The 21,620-nt window shown below is 33.5% G+C and overlaps 2 protein-coding genes across 2 annotated transcripts; both read right to left on the bottom strand.

Annotated features, from left to right (window-relative positions):
- Nucleotides 1–14: 14 nt before the first annotated feature.
- Nucleotides 15–7,196, bottom strand: LOC110719533 (dihydroxy-acid dehydratase, chloroplastic-like). The gene is made up of 15 exons (XM_021898486.1): nucleotides 6,889–7,196; nucleotides 5,375–6,016; nucleotides 4,708–4,779; nucleotides 3,208–3,255; nucleotides 2,883–3,037; nucleotides 2,606–2,800; nucleotides 2,413–2,524; nucleotides 2,231–2,300; nucleotides 2,085–2,143; nucleotides 1,860–1,983; nucleotides 1,364–1,434; nucleotides 1,118–1,219; nucleotides 888–968; nucleotides 631–789; nucleotides 15–467 (listed from the first exon to the last, which is right to left on the bottom strand). The coding sequence occupies exons 2-15, from the start codon at nucleotides 5,927–5,929 to the stop codon at nucleotides 417–419; spliced, it is 1,854 nt and encodes a 617-aa protein (XP_021754178.1). The 5' UTR covers nucleotides 5,930–6,016; nucleotides 6,889–7,196; the 3' UTR covers nucleotides 15–416.
- A 6,006-nt stretch (nucleotides 7,197–13,202) lies between these two features.
- On the bottom strand, nucleotides 13,203–16,927 carry LOC110719203 (cucumisin-like). Its single transcript, XM_021898104.1, is given in 8 exon segments — nucleotides 13,203–13,838; nucleotides 14,025–14,238; nucleotides 14,524–14,635; nucleotides 15,016–15,237; nucleotides 15,327–15,427; nucleotides 15,652–16,171; nucleotides 16,696–16,762; nucleotides 16,765–16,927. Coding segments are annotated over 8 exon segments (1,920 nt in total). The 3' UTR covers nucleotides 13,203–13,317.
- Between the last annotated feature and the right edge of the window lie 4,693 nt (nucleotides 16,928–21,620).

Here is a 21,620-nt window from a genome sequence, read left to right as displayed (position 1 = left end):
TTCTGTGGACTTAATCACATGAATATAATAGTCATTATAACATAAGCGTTGCTCAATTACAAAACTAACATAAGAAACTGGCTCAACTGTTCAAAAGTATAACGTTGAGTAGTATATATATTGACAAGATTTTGACTGGTTGCTCAATATTGAGAATTGAAATCCTTAAGTATACAAAGATTTCGATATACAAACGAGATATTTTGATGTAGACCATGGGGTACTTACTATATAGTATATATGCAGGGAAGCCAACCGCTAATATCTAAATTATTTATTTTTTTTTTTTAAATGGGCATATATTATCAATATATATTGTACGTCTGACAGCATACAAACAAGGAAACCCGAAAACTTACAATACCTCTTAGAGAATCTTCGATGCATGCAGTTTCAACATCTCGATTTCATGTCTGCTACTCATCAGTTATGCAACCCCTCGAAGCTGACTGCACATTCTTGATGTACTAAAGATAATGAAAATAACTATCAGCAAGTGAAAAAAAAAAAAAAACTTTATTCTTTGTTTTGGAAATATTATAAGAAAACAATATGGGAGCATCAAATTTTATATTGGATTGATCAAATGTATGCATCAATGTTAATTGCAGAAACTTAACATAGTTGTACCTTGTACAAGACTCCTTTATTTGCCTTGAAAGGAGGCGGAGTCCATTTCTCCCTTCGCTCTTTGATCTCCTCTCCTGTTAAGTGAACGTCCATCCTCCTCTTAAGAACATCAATTGTAATAACATCTCCATTTTGAATGAAAGCGATTGGTCCACCCTCCTACAAAATCATAATGAGTGAAGCTCTCATCAGAACATACAGATAATTCCGTGCTTACTCTTATAGATTGGTTCAGAAGATTAAAAAGATAAAAGTACCTGTGCTTCTGGACAAACATGACCTATAACAAATCCATGTGAAGCTCCTGAAAATCTTCCATCTGTCAATAAAGCCACATCCTGCAAAAATTTAATAGACAATTAAACGAAATGAAAAAAAAAAAAAAAAAAATTGAAAATCAAAGTAAACATGAAAGAAAAATAAGAAGCACTAAATATTGATGATAGTTTCTTCAAAAAAAAAATTATTGACAATAGTATAATAATACCTTTCCGAGGCCTGCTCCCACTATTGCACTAGTTGGTGTCAACATTTCAGGCATACCTGGTCCGCCTTTAGGCCCTTCCCCCCTAATAACAACAACTTTTCCCTGGAAAGTAATATTGATAGAATTGGCCATTGAAGTGCAGATATTTTATAAAACAAAAGACAAAGCAGGAAAATAAACATTTTGAATCATGATGACAAAATTTTCTAGTTCATCATGTATTAAAAGAACATGTAGCATAGAAACCTTAAAGCTCTGAGGGTCCTCTGAAATGGCAGTAACCATAGCTTCTTCTCCTTCAAAAACAAGTGCAGGACCTGAAATTTTTTATACAATCATTTACTGGATTTTCTCGAGAAACAGCATTGAAACTTGAATGGACAAACAACCTGTTTGGTTGGTAATGATATAAAATTATATACAACTTTGTAAGGGAAGTCTAAAGCCAATGTCGATAGTAATGCAGCTCCCTAAGTTTTCATTTCCAATCAATATCATCTTTAAATCTTATGTAAATTAATGAAGAAAAAGATAATTTGGGAGGTGCTTAAAGCATTGTCATGGACATTGACATGAGACTTCCTAATATAAGTACATTTGAATCATTACTACTTAATTTACCACCCAAAAAATGGTTTGAAAATGTTATTACTTCCAACAAGAGATTAACATTGAAGGAATGACTGACAGTACCAGAGAATTTTATTTATTATTATTTTTTTTTTTTTTGAAGAAATAGTACCAGAGAAATATAATCCTTCTTTTCCAGTAATTTTTGCTACAGAACCCTCTGGAGCAAGGTTACCATACAATATCTGGATATGTCCTGTTTCCTTGATGGGATTTGATTGTGACCGTATGATTTGCTGAACATTTCACCAAATATATGAACAGTTAAACCACAATTTTAAAAGCAGACATTATGATTACGTCCAAAAAAAGCACACTATACATATATACTTCATACCTGACCTTCAGCCAAGGCAGGGAAGAGCTTGGCATTCTCAGCCAGTGTTTTCCCCGTAACTAGACAATGTGACAGAGAAAAGAGTGAATAAAAATCCATAATGCATTTTGATTGCATGCACTATTCTTGATATACTATACACATACCAGTAATGCAATCCCCATCCAAGTATTCCAGATCAAGAAGGTGGCGAATCACTGCAGGAGTACCGCCAATCTGCATTATATTGGCCCAGCCAAAAGAAAAATTATAGACAATCCTAACAAAGCTCAGCAGCTACAAGACCAAGAAGGCAAGAACTACTAATTGAGAGAAGCAATAAACTTGCCTTGTGTAAATCTTCCATGACATATTTACCACTTGGCTTAAGATCTGCAAGCAATGGAATCTTATCGCTAACCTTTTGAAAGTCATTGAGAGTCAAATCTAGACCAACAGACCTGCAAAGGAAAACATTGACCCTGTTTTTAGGCATTTTCAGCTCTAAGAAAGTACAGAAATTTGGTGGTAATGGCTCTAACCTAGCAATGGCAATCAGATGCAGGACAGCATTGGTAGACCCACCTAGGGCCATGACCATAACCATTGCATTACGCAGAGAATTCTCGGTAATTATGTCTCGTGGTCTTAAGTTCATTTTGAGTAAATCAAGGATATATTTTCCAGCAAGACGGCACTCATCCAACTTCAGAGAATCTTCGGCTGGTGTTGACGAGCTAGAATTGTAAAATCGAAAAGAAACATCAGAATTTTTACGCAAAATTATCCCACAAAGAAACACCTATTGATATAGTATACCTGTATGGAAGAGTCATTCCCATAGTTTCAATGGCGGATGCCATGGTATTTGCTGTATACATTCCACCACAAGCCCCTGCTCCAGGACAGGCATTCCGGACAATATCCATTCTCTGTTCATCAGTAATAGCTCCGCTAACATATTCCCCATAACACTATTGTAACAGAAAAGTGTAAGCGTGAAGGGTTGGACATGAGGTAAAAATACAAGAGCTTAAAATTCACTTCTTCATAATTCATACGTGTCATGTTCTTGCATATTTGGCTTCAAATAAGATAACTAGTTAACTAAAAGAAATTCTCACAATGTGAAAAATAAAAATACCTCTAATGCTTTTGCAATATCAAAGGTATGTCCTTGAAAATGAGCAGGCTGCAACTCAGAATAAAAGCCACCCATCAGTTCCTGATTCTAGCATCTTTCCAGTGAAGAAATATAGATGCATTAAAGCAAAACTTTAGTTCCTCATTCTAGCATCTTCCGAAAACAGAGACATTAGTCATTAAAAGATAGATAATTGCATGGCACTTTCATTAACCCACCTTGAAATTACAGCATTGATCTATAAACATTATAGCCTGATTTATTAGGGTCTGTTACAATGCAAGTTTGAGAAACAGTTCGCTTATCTAGTTTGCTGCCATAAATGCAAGAGCTAATAATTGCAGCTCTGTATTCAGATAATGTGCATAATATGGTCATGCATCAAGCAAGTGAAGTAGTCTTTCTATTGTCTCCACCACTCAATATATAACAAAGGTTTGAAGTCAACCAATATTATTTCAATTGCATGTTTAAAACAGAAATATCTTGAAACGTCCATACAGCAGGAACTATACTTTTTCCAACATATAAGTCGTATTTAACTTTTGATGTCTTTTGTATTGGTTGTAGAGGTTATTTAGAAAGCATTAAGAAGGTAAGTTGAGGAGAGTGTGGTGGAGATAAACTGCAGGATACTTGGCATGACTGCAAGAAGTGGCACGGCCATATATAGGGCTTAGCTTCTGCCAGCAGGTTCTGACAGATTGGCCTCCTGTACCACAGGGTTCCAGCAGTAGTCTTGTTTCATGGACCCTTGGCATGCCTGTGCACCTACCAGAGCTTTATTGTACTTCGTACTTACATTGTTCTACGTATTACTTTACAGCCAAAATCACAAGGTTTAAAGAGCTAGAGCTTCTAACAGCACGATATCAAACATCCAAAAAAAGTTCATAGTATATTATGTTGTGATTAATCTCCCGATTCCTGAGTACTCAAGTAAGCCTGCTGTCTTGTTATTATTTCCTGTTTTAGTGCTGCTGCATTTACTTTATTTATAAACTGCGCTATTGGAATTTCCACAACTCTCGCACTATATATTTTCAGCAGAGTTCATATGTATAAGATGGAATAGCCCAGAGAAGTGCATGAGAAGCAAAACTTGAGAGGGAAACTAGCCATTACAATAAGGTTTCATGCAGTAAGATAAGACACTATAATATAGGAAGGAAAGAGACTGATAACTGCTGGAGTTTCTACACAATAATGTCAGGGTCAGAAATAACAAGCTGTTAGAAAGTAAGAGCAAATGGGCTAAACTCCAAACAAGTTATCTTTAAAGCAGCAAAGCTGAACTTCTATAGAAAAATTAATGGAGTAAAGTAGCTGAACCCTTTTTAAGTGAAAGGTATAGCTATTCCTATAAGGAGAAAAGTTGCAAAAACCCTCTTAAAAGAAAAAGGCACTCTTTCAGATTGCAAATCCTACTTGGAGAGTGGTTCTATTAGGTCAACACAAGGAACAAGTTAAGTAAGACATCAAGAAAATAGGAGGGCGAACCTTGATAGTACCGCCATATATCATGATACTAGGCCTATTTAGACGTCCCATAGCCATGATAGTACCTGGCATCTGCATAGATATAGAAATCAGTAACAGCCCATATATATCATGTACCAGCTTACTGCATAGCAAATGTATTAAACATCTCAAATTCAACAGACATAAGTTCTACCTTGAAATTTCAATAAGAAAGAACCAAAAGCACAAAAGTTCTTAAGATTCAAATCCAAAAAAAAAAAAAAAAAGAAAATTACTTAGCTTGATAGCATGACAATCACATTAAACATATGCCATAAAACAGTTAGCTGTCAACATTCACAGATAATCATGAGACAGATTGTTAAACAAACCTCAAAATTCACCGACTGCCAGTTATATCACCCAACCGAAAATCAAAGAAATTGCAAAAAAAAAAAAAAAAAAAAAAAAAAAAAAAAAAGAAATAAAAATAAAAACAAATACGGGACAGTTGTGCATCCCTGATCTAGCTTGGATATACAAAACTATACACAATCAGATCATAGAAATGAAATCAAATCAATAAACCTAAGTATCTAAATAAGAATTTATGATAAAGATAAAAAAAAAAAAATAGAGTTTGATGACACAATCAGAGAAATAATAGAAAGAGTTGCTGATGATGAACAACTAGCCAAATGCTCACATTTTTATCACACCCAGGAATTGAGATGTTGCCATCATACCATTGAGCAGACATAACAGTCTCAATACTGTCAGCAATCAGATCTCTAGACTGCAAACTGTAACACATACCCCTTGTACCCATTGAGATGGCATCACTAACACCAATAGTATTGAACCTAAACCCAATTAACCCAGCATCCTTAACACCTTCCTTAACAGCTTCTGCCAAGCTTAATAGATGCATATTACAAGTGTTACCTTCATACCAAACTGATGAAATACCAATCTGGGGTTTGTGCATATCATCATCAGAAAGTCCAATTCCATAAAGAACAGCTTGTGATGCTCCTTGAGACTTCGGTTCAGTGATGCGAGAGCTGTACTTGTTGAGCTTATGAGATGATTCTGATGTCTCATTGGTAGATGTTTGAGTAGTCGGGGTTGAAGGTGCAGATGATGCTCTTACAGAAAGACATCTTGCAGGAATGTATGAATGAGGAATGACTACCCCTTTCGAAACTTTAGGTGTTGAAAGGTTTAAGCTTACATTTGATGTTATTAAAGCAGCTTGCATTGTTGCTTAGATTTAAGCTCTCAAATTCACAAGCAATGTGTGATTCCAAACTGTATGATGCTGATTGAATATGCTGGAACTATATTCCTAAGATCAAATCATACTGAAGACAATTATTTACAAGGAAAAATCATGTAACAAAAGAATTTGAAACTTCTTTGATGTGATAATCCAAAGTAATCCAATCATTAAAAAGGTGAAAGGAAATCAACTAGCCTACTATCATACTTATAATACATGATACCACAGCAAGGCCATAAATCACTAGATGTCAACAAGCTTTGTTGATTAGTTCTTAGGGTAATATCCAGAGACCTAGGATTGAGTCCCGTCTACATCACGATTCACGACTTAATCCTAAGAAATTGTAGACAGGACTCAATCCTAGGTCTCTGGATTACTAAAAAAATGGTCACTTGTAGTAACCTGAAAGTGGCTTTTTCGCCTTGCTAGTTGACATCTAGACCTAGGGTAATAAGCCACTTTCAGATTACTAAAAAATTGAAGACAAAAATATTAGTCCATCTAAAAGTAGAAAATTAAATTAACTAAACCTAATTTCTTGGAAAAAAGATTAACATTTTCTGTTAGAGAAATCTAATTTCACTGGCAATGTCTTGACCATTAACTCTAAAAATTTGGCCCCACTTCACATTTCTCCCTTCTAATCAAGGGTTATTATCATGTAATTAATTTCGAAAAGCTAAAACAATTCTATTAATCATCCTTCAGTAACACTGAGAACCCACTTAAACAATAATGAGATTCACAAAGTAAAAGCAATCATAATAAATAAAAATCAAAATGCTTATAATAAAGATGCAATTTTTGACCAAATAAGATCACAACTCCGTACATTACATGATGAATATGATCAATTAAGAACAGAAAACATAAATATGAATTAAATTGCACAATTAAAGAAAGCATTTAAACAATAAGCAGGAGAGAAAACTGACGGTGCCGGAGATGATCGGGAGAGCTGGTGTTAGGCAGTAAGCAGTAGAAGTTGATGCGAGGCACCGACCGCCAATTTAAATACGTAGTAAATGAATAGTGAGTGTGTTTTTGGTGGGTTTTTTGTTTTTTCAGAGGAGAAGAGACCGATGAGGTTGGTTATGGTCAAAGGAGAGAGAATATAAAAAGTGAATATAGGTAACAAGTTTGCTTCACATTGATACGATGACACATTCTTCACAAGCTTATTTCAACAGCAATTATTATATTCTTGATTCTAATTAGTTCACGACTACAAAAGTTTAACAATTTAAAATTAACTAAAACAAGCCATGTTATATAGCCTTATAGGTTTATATTAGTCGGGTATGGGTTGTGTTATGTAGGCCCACATATTATAACCAAGTGCTCAAGCGAGTCGTGTTTAAATGAGCCAAGTTAAAGTCTTGTCGTATTGGTTTTGTATCGTTCTTTTATAGTTGGGAATGCACAAACTTGTGCTAGCAAACCACCTTTTTGTTTAAAATGAGCGGTTTAACATGTGTTGTCCTAGTTGTGCTGTGGCCAATTTTCGAAAATGATGTTTATGTATAGCCTATGCCCTATGGCATGCTTTTGTGCCTCACGTATCGTGTCAACTTAGGACGATTAATAACAAAACATGTGAATCTAGGGTATTCAAAACTCACGACCGAGTAGGAAGTATTACCTATCCAATCACATCAACCACCAAGCCACATGCACAAAATTACAAAAAATGGACGAAAATAAATATGATTGCTTCTAAATTGCTTATAACTAGGGGTGGGACTTTTCAAACCGAACCGTGAAACCGCCCGTTACCGAATCGAACCGAACCATCACGGACCGATCCGTTTATAAACCGATAAATATAAACCGAAAACCGAACTGAACCGTTCAATATCAAACCGAAACCGAATTGAACCGCTCAATATCAACCCGTTACGGACCGTAAACCGATAACAAACCAAACTGCGCAAATCCGAACCGAAACGAAACCGAACCGAATGGTTTATAAACCCGTTAATGACCCGAACTGTTTATAAACCGAAACCGTTTAAACCGAAAAAAAACCGTTTAAACCGAACCATTTGTAACCCGCTAACCGTTTAAACCGACCCGTTTATGAACCGAAACCGTTTAAACCGCACGTATAAACCGAACCGTTATAATCCGCTAACCGTCTAAACTGAACTGCCATAACCCGTTAAACCGTTAAAATCGAACTGTTTTCGAATCGCAACCTGTTTAAACTGATCCGATTACAAACTGCTTAACTCAAATTGAATTATTTACAACCTAAATGGCTAAATAGTAAATACAATTAATGTTAATAAATGTAGATCTAATCAAACGGCTTAGGTTTATACAAAGGTTTATATCACCTAGATCTAGGCCAACGGCATTATTAATATCGTTTTAGATTACTTATTTATTTTAATTACAAGATATATCATTTGTATCATTTTCATTCCAGTAATAATGCTAGTCCACCCAAATTATCTTCATTGTTCCTTGATATTCATGATCATCCAATAACACTCAAAGCCTCAAAGGTAACATAAGATTGGAGATGTATGAGATTGCGTTACACAAGTGGCATAAGCATTAGAATATTACTGTACTAGTCAATAAGGCGTACAATCATTCACATTATCACTTTATAAAACTTTCTTATACAAGTATTTTGTAAAGGGGAGGACTAAAATGTTTATAAAACACATTTGTTTAGCTTTTCTTATATTAAACCAGATATTAAGTAAAAGAATTTAGAAAAGAATAACCAAACCAACCCAGCTGGCTGGTCAATCTCAGAGATCTTATCGGCCGGCAAACCGGAGACGGACGACCACGGTCCCGACCTTACCAGCACCGAAGGTGTACTAATCGATGAACTTTCGAAACCTACTTTTTCCATCGACTATTAAGAGTTGAAAGGAAAGAGGGTTTTAGCATCTCTTTTAATCGTGCCTACCCCGGTGCCTTCTCGGACTATTAGATGTGGAAGGTAGAGGGGAAGGGATTGAGCCCGGGATCCTCTTGGAAATGGGAAGATCTAGGATAGGCGGCCAACCTCCTGGAGAAAGCGATGTGCATAGACCAGGTTTAATAAATACGGAGGCATCCCAAATCTGTAGCCACAATTATTTCATAACATTACCACAAATCCAGCAGATAAATAGCATTGAAATTAGAGTAATATCAACAAGCAATTAAAAAAAGTCACCATTTTCATTGATTAAAATTCACAATACATATACCAATACATAATGAAACTACTATCACTACTACCCAGATTAGATTTCAGATTTATCAACTGAAACATCATCAAGTTTAGGGTTGCAAAAAATGATACATTATAAGATGAAGGGAGGAGTGAGAATGTGAGTGATTTGGGAGCAGAATCTTGAAGCAGCAGCACAGCACCCAAGAGCAGAGGAAATAGCAGCAACAAGCAGGAACCAGCACACGGAATAACAGATCAGCAACTTATCAGAAGCAAGGAATAATATAAGAAGAAGGGACTCAGCAGGAACTTATTTTTGTTTTTCAAAATTGCTCTCAGATTTACGTTTATGGTATCATCACTGAGCAATGGTTGTTTTAACTTAAAACTTGAAAAATGCTGCCAGCAAGTACATATACATTGAAGTCTCAACATAAATGACAAGGTCAACGATGATTCAAGAAAAATTAAAACAGCAAGCATAAGAAACAGCAGCAACAAAACTTATCATAAATTCATAACACAAAAGGCAGCAACACATCACCTCAAGCTGGCAGGAGGCAGGAACCAGCTCATGCAGGCAACAATATAGGCAATAACAACTCAGCAGAGACAACAACCAAAAGGCAAAAGCACTACCAGCAGGCAGCAACTCATAACAAGTTCAAGCAACTTCAAAATTATAGCTTTTGTTTTTTTAAAATTGCTCTCAGGTTTACATCACTGAGCAATGGTTGTTTTAACAAAAACTTAAGAAATGCTGCCAGCAAGTACCAAAATACATTTAACTATTTAAGTCTCAACATAAATGACAAGGGCAACGATTTTAAAAGTCTTGAAAAATAGTGCCAGCAAGTCTGAAAATAAATGACAAGGGCAACGATTTTAAAAGTCTTGAAAAATGCTGCCAGCAAGTCTGAAAATAAATGACAAGGGCAACGATTTTTCAAGATAAAATAAACCACAATGAGACACAAATACCAGTTATGCAGATGAAGCACTTTCGGCTTCAATCTCTTTACCAATAAGGAGGACGTCTTCCTCAACATCCGCTTGATAACGACGGCACCAATTTTGGGTGGTAACCAATGCCTCAATATTCTTTGGCAAAAGTTTACCCCTATATCCTCAAAAAGAAAAAAGCATACATAAGAAAAGCTTAAACTTTTTCAAAAGTTTCCAATGAAATTATGAACCTATAAATAAACATGAGATGTTTATTTTACTAGCCCTAAACTAGCATTTATTTTATGCACATAACTGCAGAAAGTGACACAATTTGGTCTTTTGTTCGGTAAAAAAGCCAATAACCACATAATCTGAACAACCCATCATCATTACTTTTAAATCAAGCATAATAAACAACAAAACAGCACAAATCTACCATTTTCCCGTAAAAAACAAAAATACAATCAACAACAGATTTTAGGCATATTTCGACTATATTCAAGCAAGAACAACAACAATAATCAAATACACAAACAAAAAAACTGTATTAAAAAAAACGAAAAGGAAAAAGTAATTTTCTTTGACGGCTTGAAGGAGATTTGAAGATGGAGAACTGCCTGAACTGGAGATCAAAAGAAAAAATCAAGAATGTAGATTATCAGAACTTGAAATAAAAAAAAAAAACCGAAACGAAAACGAAAAAATCGAAAAAATTAACAAAAAAATTACCTTGAGGTTTGACGGCTTGAAGGAGAGGAAGATTTGAAAAAAAAAAAAAAAAAAAAAACGAGAATGGAAAAGTTAGAAATCAGAACTTTGGATCCAAAACAAAAATGAAACGAAAACAAAAACCCTAAATAAAAAAAGTAAAAAACCGAAACGAAAACGAAAAAAATCAAAACGAAAACAACAAAAATTAACAAATAATTACCTTGAGGTTTGACGGCTTGAAGGAGAAGAAGATTTGGAAAAAAAAACGAGAATGGAAAAGTCAGAAATCAGAACTTAGATCCAAAACAAAAATGAAACGAAAACAAAAACCCTAAATAAACAAACCGAAACAAAAACGAAAAAAATCAAAACGAAAACAACAAAAATTAACAAAAAATTACCTTGAGTTTTGAACTTTTGACGGCTTGAAGCCTTCAAATTGAAGGAGAGGAAGATTTGAAAAAACAAAAAAAACGAGAATGTAAAGCGAGAAATCATAAATGTAGATCCAAAACACAAATGAAACGAAAACAAAAACCCTAATTAGGATTTTTAAAAGTTGAGAAGTTGAGCTTGAGATTCTTGAGAATTTCAGAACGAAAGAGTGAGAAACTGAGAAGTTAGAGAGAGAAACTATGAGTGAGTAAAACGGCTGAATGGCTGATAGAGTGGGTTTTTTTTTCTAGGTTTAGGTTTTACTTGTTCAGTTGATCTAACCGTCCATATTCAATCTCAACATCTAACCGTTCATTTTTTTTTTTTTTGTAGATTCCAGAATATTCATCTAGATCTAACGGTCTAGATTTTTCTTTGTGCTTTTCTAGGTCTTTTTGACTGTTTTTTTAATTATTTATTATTATTATTATTATTATTATTATTATTAGTATAATTATTTGTTAATATTATTATTATTACTAGTTTACTACTACTATTATTATAATATTATTATTATTATTATTATTTATTATTATTATTATTACTATTATTATTATTATTAGTTTATTACTTATAAGTTATAAATTGTAAGAAACGCAAATGTTTCAAAATTGAAATTGGTTCAATACGACATAGTTAATGACTTAATGAGTTAATGCACATCAATATCTGACATCTCTATATGTATATTATATATATATGTGAGTCTGTGACTGTATATCAGTATATATATATATAATAAACTAATAATAACTTAATAAGTAATACTAATAACTAATAAAGTAATGAAAATCTAACCATTGTTTTTCATGGGCATTCAATCTAACCGTTGTATATTTAACTATTCGTACATTAGTATTGCATAATGATTTCATCACCACTTTAATTAGTGATTTCGTGATTTCGTCCATTTAACTTATTAAGTTGTTTGAGTTAGTAATCTAAATAAAGTAACAAACTAAATAACGAATCTATTTAATCTCGTGTAAGTTATAATTTATAAGAAATGCAATGTTTGGAAATGAAAATTGGTTCAATACGATATTGTTAATGTATATGTAATTATAGATTAATTATTATGTATATCATATCGTACGAATGTACGGTTGGTATCATTATCATACTATCATAAGTATCATTGCCTCATTGAATTATTGGTATGTACTACAATCGATAAACATATTTACATATCTGATCATTAAAACTTAAAAGTTTAAAACACTTGTTGATCAATCTAATTGAATACTTGTAATTATTAATTATCGATTTATCGTATTATAAGTATCAACTCATTAAATCATGGTCATGACGCGATCTTTAAAACAATCATGAATTCATGACCCAAACCGCTTATAAACCGAACCGACATGATCCAAACCGTTCATAAACCGAACCCCAATTGAACTGTGTAAACCCTCCACTAAACCGGCCCATTTCAAACTGAACCGACATGATTCACACCGTTTATAAACCGAACCGATATTGACCCGGGTAAACCCGCCCCTAAACCGACCCATTTCAAACCAAACCGGTTTGATCCAAACCGTTTGTAAACCGAACTGACATTGACCCGGGTAAACCCGCCCCCTTAACCGACCCGTATCAAACCGAACCGACATAATCCGAATCGTTTATAAACCGACCCGCTTATGACCCAAACCGAATTTAAACCGCAAAGAAATAAACCGAAACCAAACCGAGCCGTGACTAACCCAAACCGAACCAAACCGACCCGCCAGCTAAACTAAACCGTTTCAATCCGAACCGCTTCAAACCGAAACCGACTCAAACCGAGGTCAAACCGAACCGCCAGACCGAAGTCCCACCCCTACTTATAACACATATCATAGACTTCAAAGGTAATATAATTTGGGCCATCTCTGTCATAGGCCTTGGGCACAACCACCCTAGCACAGATACAGGACGGATTAGATAGAGATAAGATCCCAATAATTAAGACTCGTCGTTTACTTTCTATACCACTATAGTATTAGATCCAATACTAAGTATTTGAGAGAAACTTAAACACGACTAGACAACATAAACACAAAACTAACTCAATTTGTTCCAATTTACAGCTAAAGAGCTTCTAAGACAAATTAAACACAACGATAGGGCTTCGAACCTGATGTTGACCATCATCCCACACCAAAGAAGCTGACATCAAAGCTCTTATACCAATTGTCCCAGAAACCCTCACAGTGAAGGACATTTTTTGTCCAAGCAAGTTGAATGACAAAACAGTTGGTCGAACTTTGATAGCCAATGCCTGCCCTTGCGGCGTAGTTACTACAGCTTTGTAAGTAGAATTTGGAGATCCAACATTAGTGACACTCCTAGTCAACATTGTGTCAAAGGGGCCTAAAGTTGTAGGGAGCGCGATTGAAGGGTAGTTAAGATCCCAATTAGCAGTATTTTTGTGGCAACTGCTGTTTTTACCGGTTATTAATCCAATATTAGTGTCGTTGAGGTCTTGACTGCACAAAAACTTCACGTAGTCACGCTCTTCAGCATCGTACACTAGGCCGGGGTCTATAGCCTTCAATGGATTAATATGGCCTGAACCATACGCTAATTCAGCTTCTTCATTTGTACTACTCATTGGTAAAGCTGTCAAATTTGTATAAACATTGGAATTAGTTATTTCTTATCTATATACAAGAAATGTAGTGTGACAATATACTTTAGTAATTATGTAGCAAGTTAAGTATTCTAACAAAAACATTATATTGCCTAAAGTTAATTAAGAAATACTATGTAAGGTAAAAGAAGGTTTAGAGAAACTTATTATTATACCAGTAGTCATGAGAGCAGATCTTATAGCAGCCGCGGACCAAGTAGGATGGAAAGACTTAACATAAGCAGCAACAGCAGTGGCATGTGGACATGCCATGGAAGTCCCATACAACATGTTATAAGGCACAGATCGCGTATCACCTTCAACACCGGTTACAGATGCTATCGGTGGCCAGGCTGCTAGGATGTTCACTCCAGGGGCAACTAAATCGGGCTGAAATTACAATTGCACACTTTCACTAGTGAGTTCTTCCAGCTTAATTGTTGTTCTTCTCTGATAGATATTATAGTTATGATAATATTTGTCGCAAATTAGGATATATTTTTTGTATATTTTGTATCCTTATCGTACTAGGTTTCCTAATCTAATTAGGACTAGTATTGTAAACGTTACATATATTGATCAATGGTACACAATCCAATTTGAGGAGTTTTCTCGAAATCTAACATTCTTTTTCTTAATCGTATTACTACTTATATGTGAGTATTGCTTACATACCTTAAGAATATGGGGTGAGAGTGGATGAGGACCTCTTGAGGAAAATGAAGCTACATATGGTGCTGATGTATCCTTCATTTCTACACTTTTATGTATTCTTCCAAATGGAGTACTGCATACATACATGAATAATAAGATTTTAGTCTATCATATTTTTTTTACTACATTTACCATAAAATTAGATTAAGAATTTTAGAAGTTTAGTCATCAGCCTCCATCTTAGAATAGCTTGAACAGTTTTCATTTTACAAATATTTAGAGATTAATGTGAAACCAAGGGAGTACTCTGTAATCAAAAGGTTTATAAGTGAATTTGCATGAAATTATCATGTGAAACGGAGGGAATACTCTGTATTTTTGGAAGGTTTATAAGTGTATTTGGCGTGAAATTATCATATATGTCAATTTTGTGAAATTTTCTTAGATGTTGGATGTGATTAGGAATAATTACATGTAGTATTACAGAGGAAAAATGCTCAAAAATTATAAAACCTTGTTAGATTTCTAGTGTAGGAGAGAACGCGAGCAGCATCATCAACACGAAGATAAGATGCAGGGAGAGGGAAGGGAGCTGCACGATCATGGGGTTCGACATCTTGCATTATCACCCCAGCTGCACCAGCAAGGAAAGGCTCCTCCCCACTTATAAATCTATCACATAGAACAATCTTGCCTTTTACCAATGTACTATTTAATGTATTATGTAAACAAAACCTGCAGTTTTGTGACAAAAGTAATGCAATCGATCAAATTATCATATACAAGTAATCCCTATACGTTAATTAAGTTTTATTTTGTCATACCTGGAATTTGACGAGTTTGAGAAATCAGTATCTGGTGCATCTCCTCCATAAATCAGGGGAAATGTCTTATGTTGGGTGTTAAATGTATTTAGTGAAGTTCCCTGTATTAAGCAAAATATATAGTTTAAATCAAAGAATCACCACTGAATAAGTAATACTCTCTTTGTCCCTTTTTGTTATTCTAATTAAGAGACAAAACAAGTCTATGTAAAGAAACAAAAAGAAGAAATCAATCAAGTAATACATTTAATTAAATTTTATTCGTACAAATCAAATTTGATCCAAAAAAAAAAATCTGTTTTACACTCTAATTAATCAGACTAACCTCAAACACCATGCCATTACCAAGTTGAACCTTAGTGGTAAACTTACGATCCATAGTACTAGCTCCAACCGTAAGTATCCAAGGTGCATAATTTCCAAGAGTTTGAAGTCCAGGACCCCTATTTCCAGTAGAGGCAGAAGTTAAGATACCTTTTTTCATTGCATGAAATGCACCTATGGCTGTTGGATCCGTGAAGTACGGTCGTGCTCGGGCTCGACTACTTCCAAGTGAAACTGAAATGATATCTACTCCATCTGATATAGCTGTATCAAATGCTGCCAAGATGTCGGCAAATAAGCAACTATCAGACCAACATGGTTTGTACACCGCGATTCTAGCTGATGGTACGCCCCCTCGAGCAGTTCCTTGGCCGAGGCCTAGGAAGTTAGCCATTTTCACAACTCCTCCAGCAACTGTGGAGGCAGTGTGTGTTCCATGTCCGTTTGTATCTCTAGGTGATGCTATGTCGCCGTTGCTAAATACTCCATCCGCTCGAAAATATTGTGCGCCAATTATTTTGCTGCGGCAATAATGATAGTGTTATATTTAGATGATGGTTAGAGAACACAAACTCGACTTAATTAATTAAATGGTATAAATCCATGATATATTACATTCGTTTATGAAAGTTCTTAATTCTTTGACTTTAGACACGGTATACAAATCCACTTTAGTTGACTCAATTAATTTCGTAATACATAATTAGAGATATTAATGGTCAAAGTGTTATGTTTACAAACGTGAAAATGTATGGTGTTAGGAACTTTGAGATTACTAGGGTGGCTAGCCATATTCATGTAGTTATATCGGTTTGACTTTATGTCACAAATTTAGTTGTTGACGGTATTGATGAGAGCAAATAAGTAAACAAATAGTTTAAGGGTATAAATGTTCGTACACTATTATCAAGTGTTTAAAAAAATAGGCAATATAATTAATATTTTAAAGGATATATTTATCCAGACACTATTTATAAGAGTTTTCTGATACTTTTTAAAAGGTATGGATATAGTTAATTTTTTCCATAGCGCTAAGAGAACTTACTTGTTACAAGTAATATTGTGACATCGGCCCTTCCATTTGGTAGGTGGTGGACCGAGATCATCATCCCGAAGCTAACGGATTCAGGCCAAATACCAAAATCAATAACACCAACGATAACATCGCTCTCGGTGTTGCTTCTTTCAACATTAAGAGGGAAACCCATGAAATCCCAGGACCTTGTTGTATGAAGGTGATACTTTTCATTTGGAAATACCGAAACAACTCCCACCATATCTAGCACAATTTTTTTTTAACGAAACCGTTACGTTTTGTCGTTTTATATTTTCTTAGTACAATAAAATCGAGAAAAATAAAAAGTCAATGCAACTGAAGTAAGGAATACTACGGAATATAAGTTAAGGACTGAATCGCAGTAACGTACCAGCGATTATCTTTGCCTCACTTTCAGTTAGTTTTGCAACACATCCATGAAAATTCTCGTATGAATAGAGTAAGTGTTCCGAAACCTTGTGACGAGGAACACTGTACACACACACACAAAACAACCTCAATTACATTAGATTTAATTTACGAAGAAAATAGATGTCCATTTTACACCATTAATTACCAAGTGACTAAACTCACACTTATTGTCCAACGTTAACTGACACCTTAAATGTAGGATAAAAAAATCCAATGATTTTGAACTCTTAGAAGACAACATTAAAATAAAAAAAGAAAAATGGTCCTCACCCATCAAGAACGCCGCTTAACATATCAATATGAAGACTTTTTGCCGGAATGTTTGGATTAATCCGATCACCCATGTATACGATATAAGTCTACATAAATAGACAACAATTAGTAAGTTAAACAAAGGATTATTGCTCTGTTAAAATCACTCCTTACTAAGGGTATATTATATGGATATTCATGAACCCGATCCACCCATTTCAAATAAATGGAAGAAAATCCGAATTAAATGGATGAGAAGCGAGTGACGGGTAGATGTGGGTGGAGCGGGTTGAATGGTAGATGGATGCGGGCGAAGCTCCACCCCATTCGAATTCGATCCATTGTCAAATGAACTCCTTACGTTCAGTTAGAGGTGATCATTGGGCGGGCCGGGCCGAGGCCGAAAAAATCAGCCCGTTACTCGGGCCCGGTCGAGTTTCGTGCCGAAAATTATGTGCCCAAACCTTCCCAAACAAGCCGGGCCATTATTAGGCCGGGCCAAAAAAAATTAACTAAAATTGCATAAAATCCCATTCCCAAGCCCGCAAAAAAAAATTTAAAAATCGGGTCGAGCCGGAAAATTCTGCTCAAAATCGGGTCGGGCTTACTTTGATCAAGTCTACGTTCTGTTCTCTAACTTTAACTGAAATACTAGTAAGTTCAATTCAAACAAGATAAGTTGTGTTAAGACCTAACTTCAAATTATTTCAAACTAGATTAGGTCCTGTGCCATGTACGGTAATTTTCTCTATTTATTATTAGTTTAACAATATATTTAATTATAAAAATTATCTAATTGCATCCGAAATAAGATGAAAAATTCGTAATTACAAAAAATAAAAATGAAATTATATCATACTACAGAAAATCGTGGGAGTATTACATGCACGACTAATATAAATAATCACAGATTACGTCACAAAGTTTTATGTAAGAAAATATTATTGCATAGTATTAAATAAAAGAATAATATTTTTGTTGAATGTGTATAAATGGAATATATTTACCAAATAGTAAAGGAAATATAATTTCATAGTATTAAATATTTTCTAAAGAAGCTTTGGAAAAAAAATTTATCTTGACGGGAAATTTTTAAAAATAAAGGAGATGACACATGTCATTCTTGGTTTCTCCTTTAGTGTAATATATAGTTATAGTTATAGATTTCTATGTTAAAGTCAATTTGATGCAATACAACGTAAAAATGTTTTTATTATTTCATACTATAAATTAAATCCATTTGAGTGTAACTGATCAAAAAAAAAAAAATTCTTTTAAGCAAATAATATTAATATTAGTAATAAGAATCTTTAATTGGTATTATAATATATAAATTTATTGTCTTAAATAAGTTGTCACTTAAAAAGATATCAATAACATAATACTAAAATAGACATCAGGAATTACACGTGTCACCTCCTGGTATTGTTTTTTCCCTCCAAAACTCCCCCTCCCTTTTTTGCAAAAATATTTTATTTTTGGAATATTTGACTATTTGTATATTAAAACTATATTAATATTATTCCTAATCTTATATATTTTCTTTATAATGATTGTATTCCTTTTTATTTCGTGTTCTATTTACTTAAAATAGTTACACAAGATTTTGAGACCTTTTAATTAAGGGAGAATAAGCTATAATTTAGAAGGTTGAAATATGGTGGAAAGTATAAAATAACGGAGCCAAAAATACAATATTAACATTCAAATTACCATTATATATATAGTTGTACAATAGTGGGGTTCAATGGTGAAAAAAAAAAATAAAAAAAAAATAACTTCTATTCATGGTGTTGATTTGAAATCTTATGAACCAATAATAATTGAATTAGTTTTCTGTTAAATATTTATGTGATAATTTACCAACTTATAACTTTTTTTCCTTCAAAAAATCTATCAATTATTACTAAAACAGGTCATGCATATCGATCATTTTAGAATATAGACATATGCCAGGCTATCATTAAATTTTTTTTCCGAATACAATATATGATGTCAGCTTTAATTTTTTTTTTTTTTATAATTATTCTACTTAGCTTATTTTTTGGAAGTATATTGTATAGTTTTTTCTTGCTTTTTTTTTTAACTAAATTTATAAAACTTCATACGACATCTACATTGTATAGTTTTATTGGGAATAACATGCATCATTAATATAATATAATGTATACTATTTTTAAATATTTTTAACACAACTAATCAACAATAATTTTTTTTTTTCTCAATTGTAGTTTTAATAAATTTTACTTATTATTTTCATCTTTCTTATATGCATTACATTTTTGTTTATTGTACATGAGTTGCCTCATTTTTATATTATATGACAAAATTAATTATAGGAAAAAAGATTATTACTACCGTGCATCGCACGGGCTCTAATCTAGTAAAAAGAAAAATAAAGTTAGAATAACATTTATTTTTGGAAAATGGTTTTTGAAGGTAAAAAACGACACCAGAAAGTGACATGTATTATTCCCAGTGTCTGTTTTAGTATTATGTTATTATTGATAAGTTGAGATAAATTCATACTAAATATTCTTTATTCAAATAAAATAATCCAAGGTATACGATGAGATAATATAATTTCAGCCAAATCGAAATGAACCACGAAGAGCCTTATTCATATTTTTTCTTTCCCGGAGAGTTTGATCAAATTCATGCAGGATTCAAGTAACACTTAAAAATAAAAATATAAACTATAAAAAATATAATGCAACTCCATTAAAAACAAATAAATATATAAATCAAATAAATAGATAAATCATGCAACTACCTAGACCCCCATAGGGCCATATAGTTGAATTTTCTTGCACGCATGCATGAATGGCATTCCACCGTAATTCATTGAATGCCAAACATATCTTCCTTTCTAGCATACCACCGTAATTCCTATGTGGTTATGAATCCCTCACACTCCTTATATTTTCATGCATTGTGACACACTTTTTTTTGTTGTGCTTAATATTTCACTTGAAAGTAAAAGATTTGAACCCGTGACTTTTGTATCACGCTGACTCCGATATCATGTTATGGGACCAATTCAACCAAAAGATTAATTGATGATTGAGATCCAGGAATATGTTTTATGCTCTATCAGTTGTTGCTGATGTTGCTATTGTTGGTTACACTTTTGCTTAATTCACGTACTCATTCTTTCATGCAATGTTTAATTTATCCATTTGTTATCGCTTATAATCCCATACAAACTTACTCCACATACAACAAACAATAAATTTCCTACATTTCCTTACACAAGTCCTACTTATAATTTGACTCTAATTTTCAAAGACAACTTGTATACCTTAAAATAAATTACTTGTTTTTCTCTGGTCTACACTCCGATCCGTTTCTTGTTAATGTAACCCAAAATAATAAAATTAAATGGACGGAGTAATATGATTTAATTTAGCTGCAACACATCACAGTACAATACAAAATTATAAAAATTAAAAGAAAAAATTGTAGGTATAAAGTAAGAAATTAAGATGCTTGCCTTTCTTTGATCTTGAGTAGCTTGAGTAAGGGGTGCAAGAAGCCATAAACAGATAATGAGGCTGAGAAGATAATCGTGGTAATTAGAAGGGTGAGGAAATAATTTGGAAGCCATTTTCAGCTTAATTATTGATCTTAATCAATCTCCTAATCAAATTCGTGTTTATGTATATTCTACTCCATATATTAACATTTATATTACCATTTCAAAAGAAACGGCCCAACCTAGGAGACTATAGTTTTCAATTCGGTTCATAATAAGAATAGGTCTCACTTGATTAATTTTTAGATTTCTTGCATGATATTATAACTAAGTTTGTGTGACTAACTTTTTTGACTTTTTAACTCTTCTTGTAGTTGATAAATTCAAACTAATATATACTTCTAATACTTGATCATATTATAATGTAAATTATTATATAAGAAAGTTATATATAAGCACAACTTGCAATGCATGCACCAAATAAAAATAAAATGTAGCACGCTCTTGCCTATTTGGCGACAAGTCCGCAAGCTGGAGGTGGAGTGGATGATCAACACAAAATAACCCGTTTCAATCCAATTGACATACAAGTATACAACTACTAGTTTAGTGTGTATAATGTATACGTCTATATATATATATATATATATATATATATATATATATATATATATAAACACATGTTACTACGTACAATACATTTTACTGTATGTATTTACAAATTGCGAACAATTTGATCCGTAATCAACACAAAACAATATGCGAACTTGACCCA

The sequence above is a fragment of the Chenopodium quinoa genome, unplaced genomic scaffold, assembly GCF_001683475.1.
Source record: "Chenopodium quinoa cultivar QQ74 unplaced genomic scaffold, ASM168347v1, whole genome shotgun sequence".
NCBI classification, from domain to species: Eukaryota; Viridiplantae; Streptophyta; class Magnoliopsida; order Caryophyllales; family Amaranthaceae; genus Chenopodium; species Chenopodium quinoa.
Note: the sequence above shows the minus strand (reverse complement) of the source record. Positions and strands in the feature narration are given on the sequence as shown.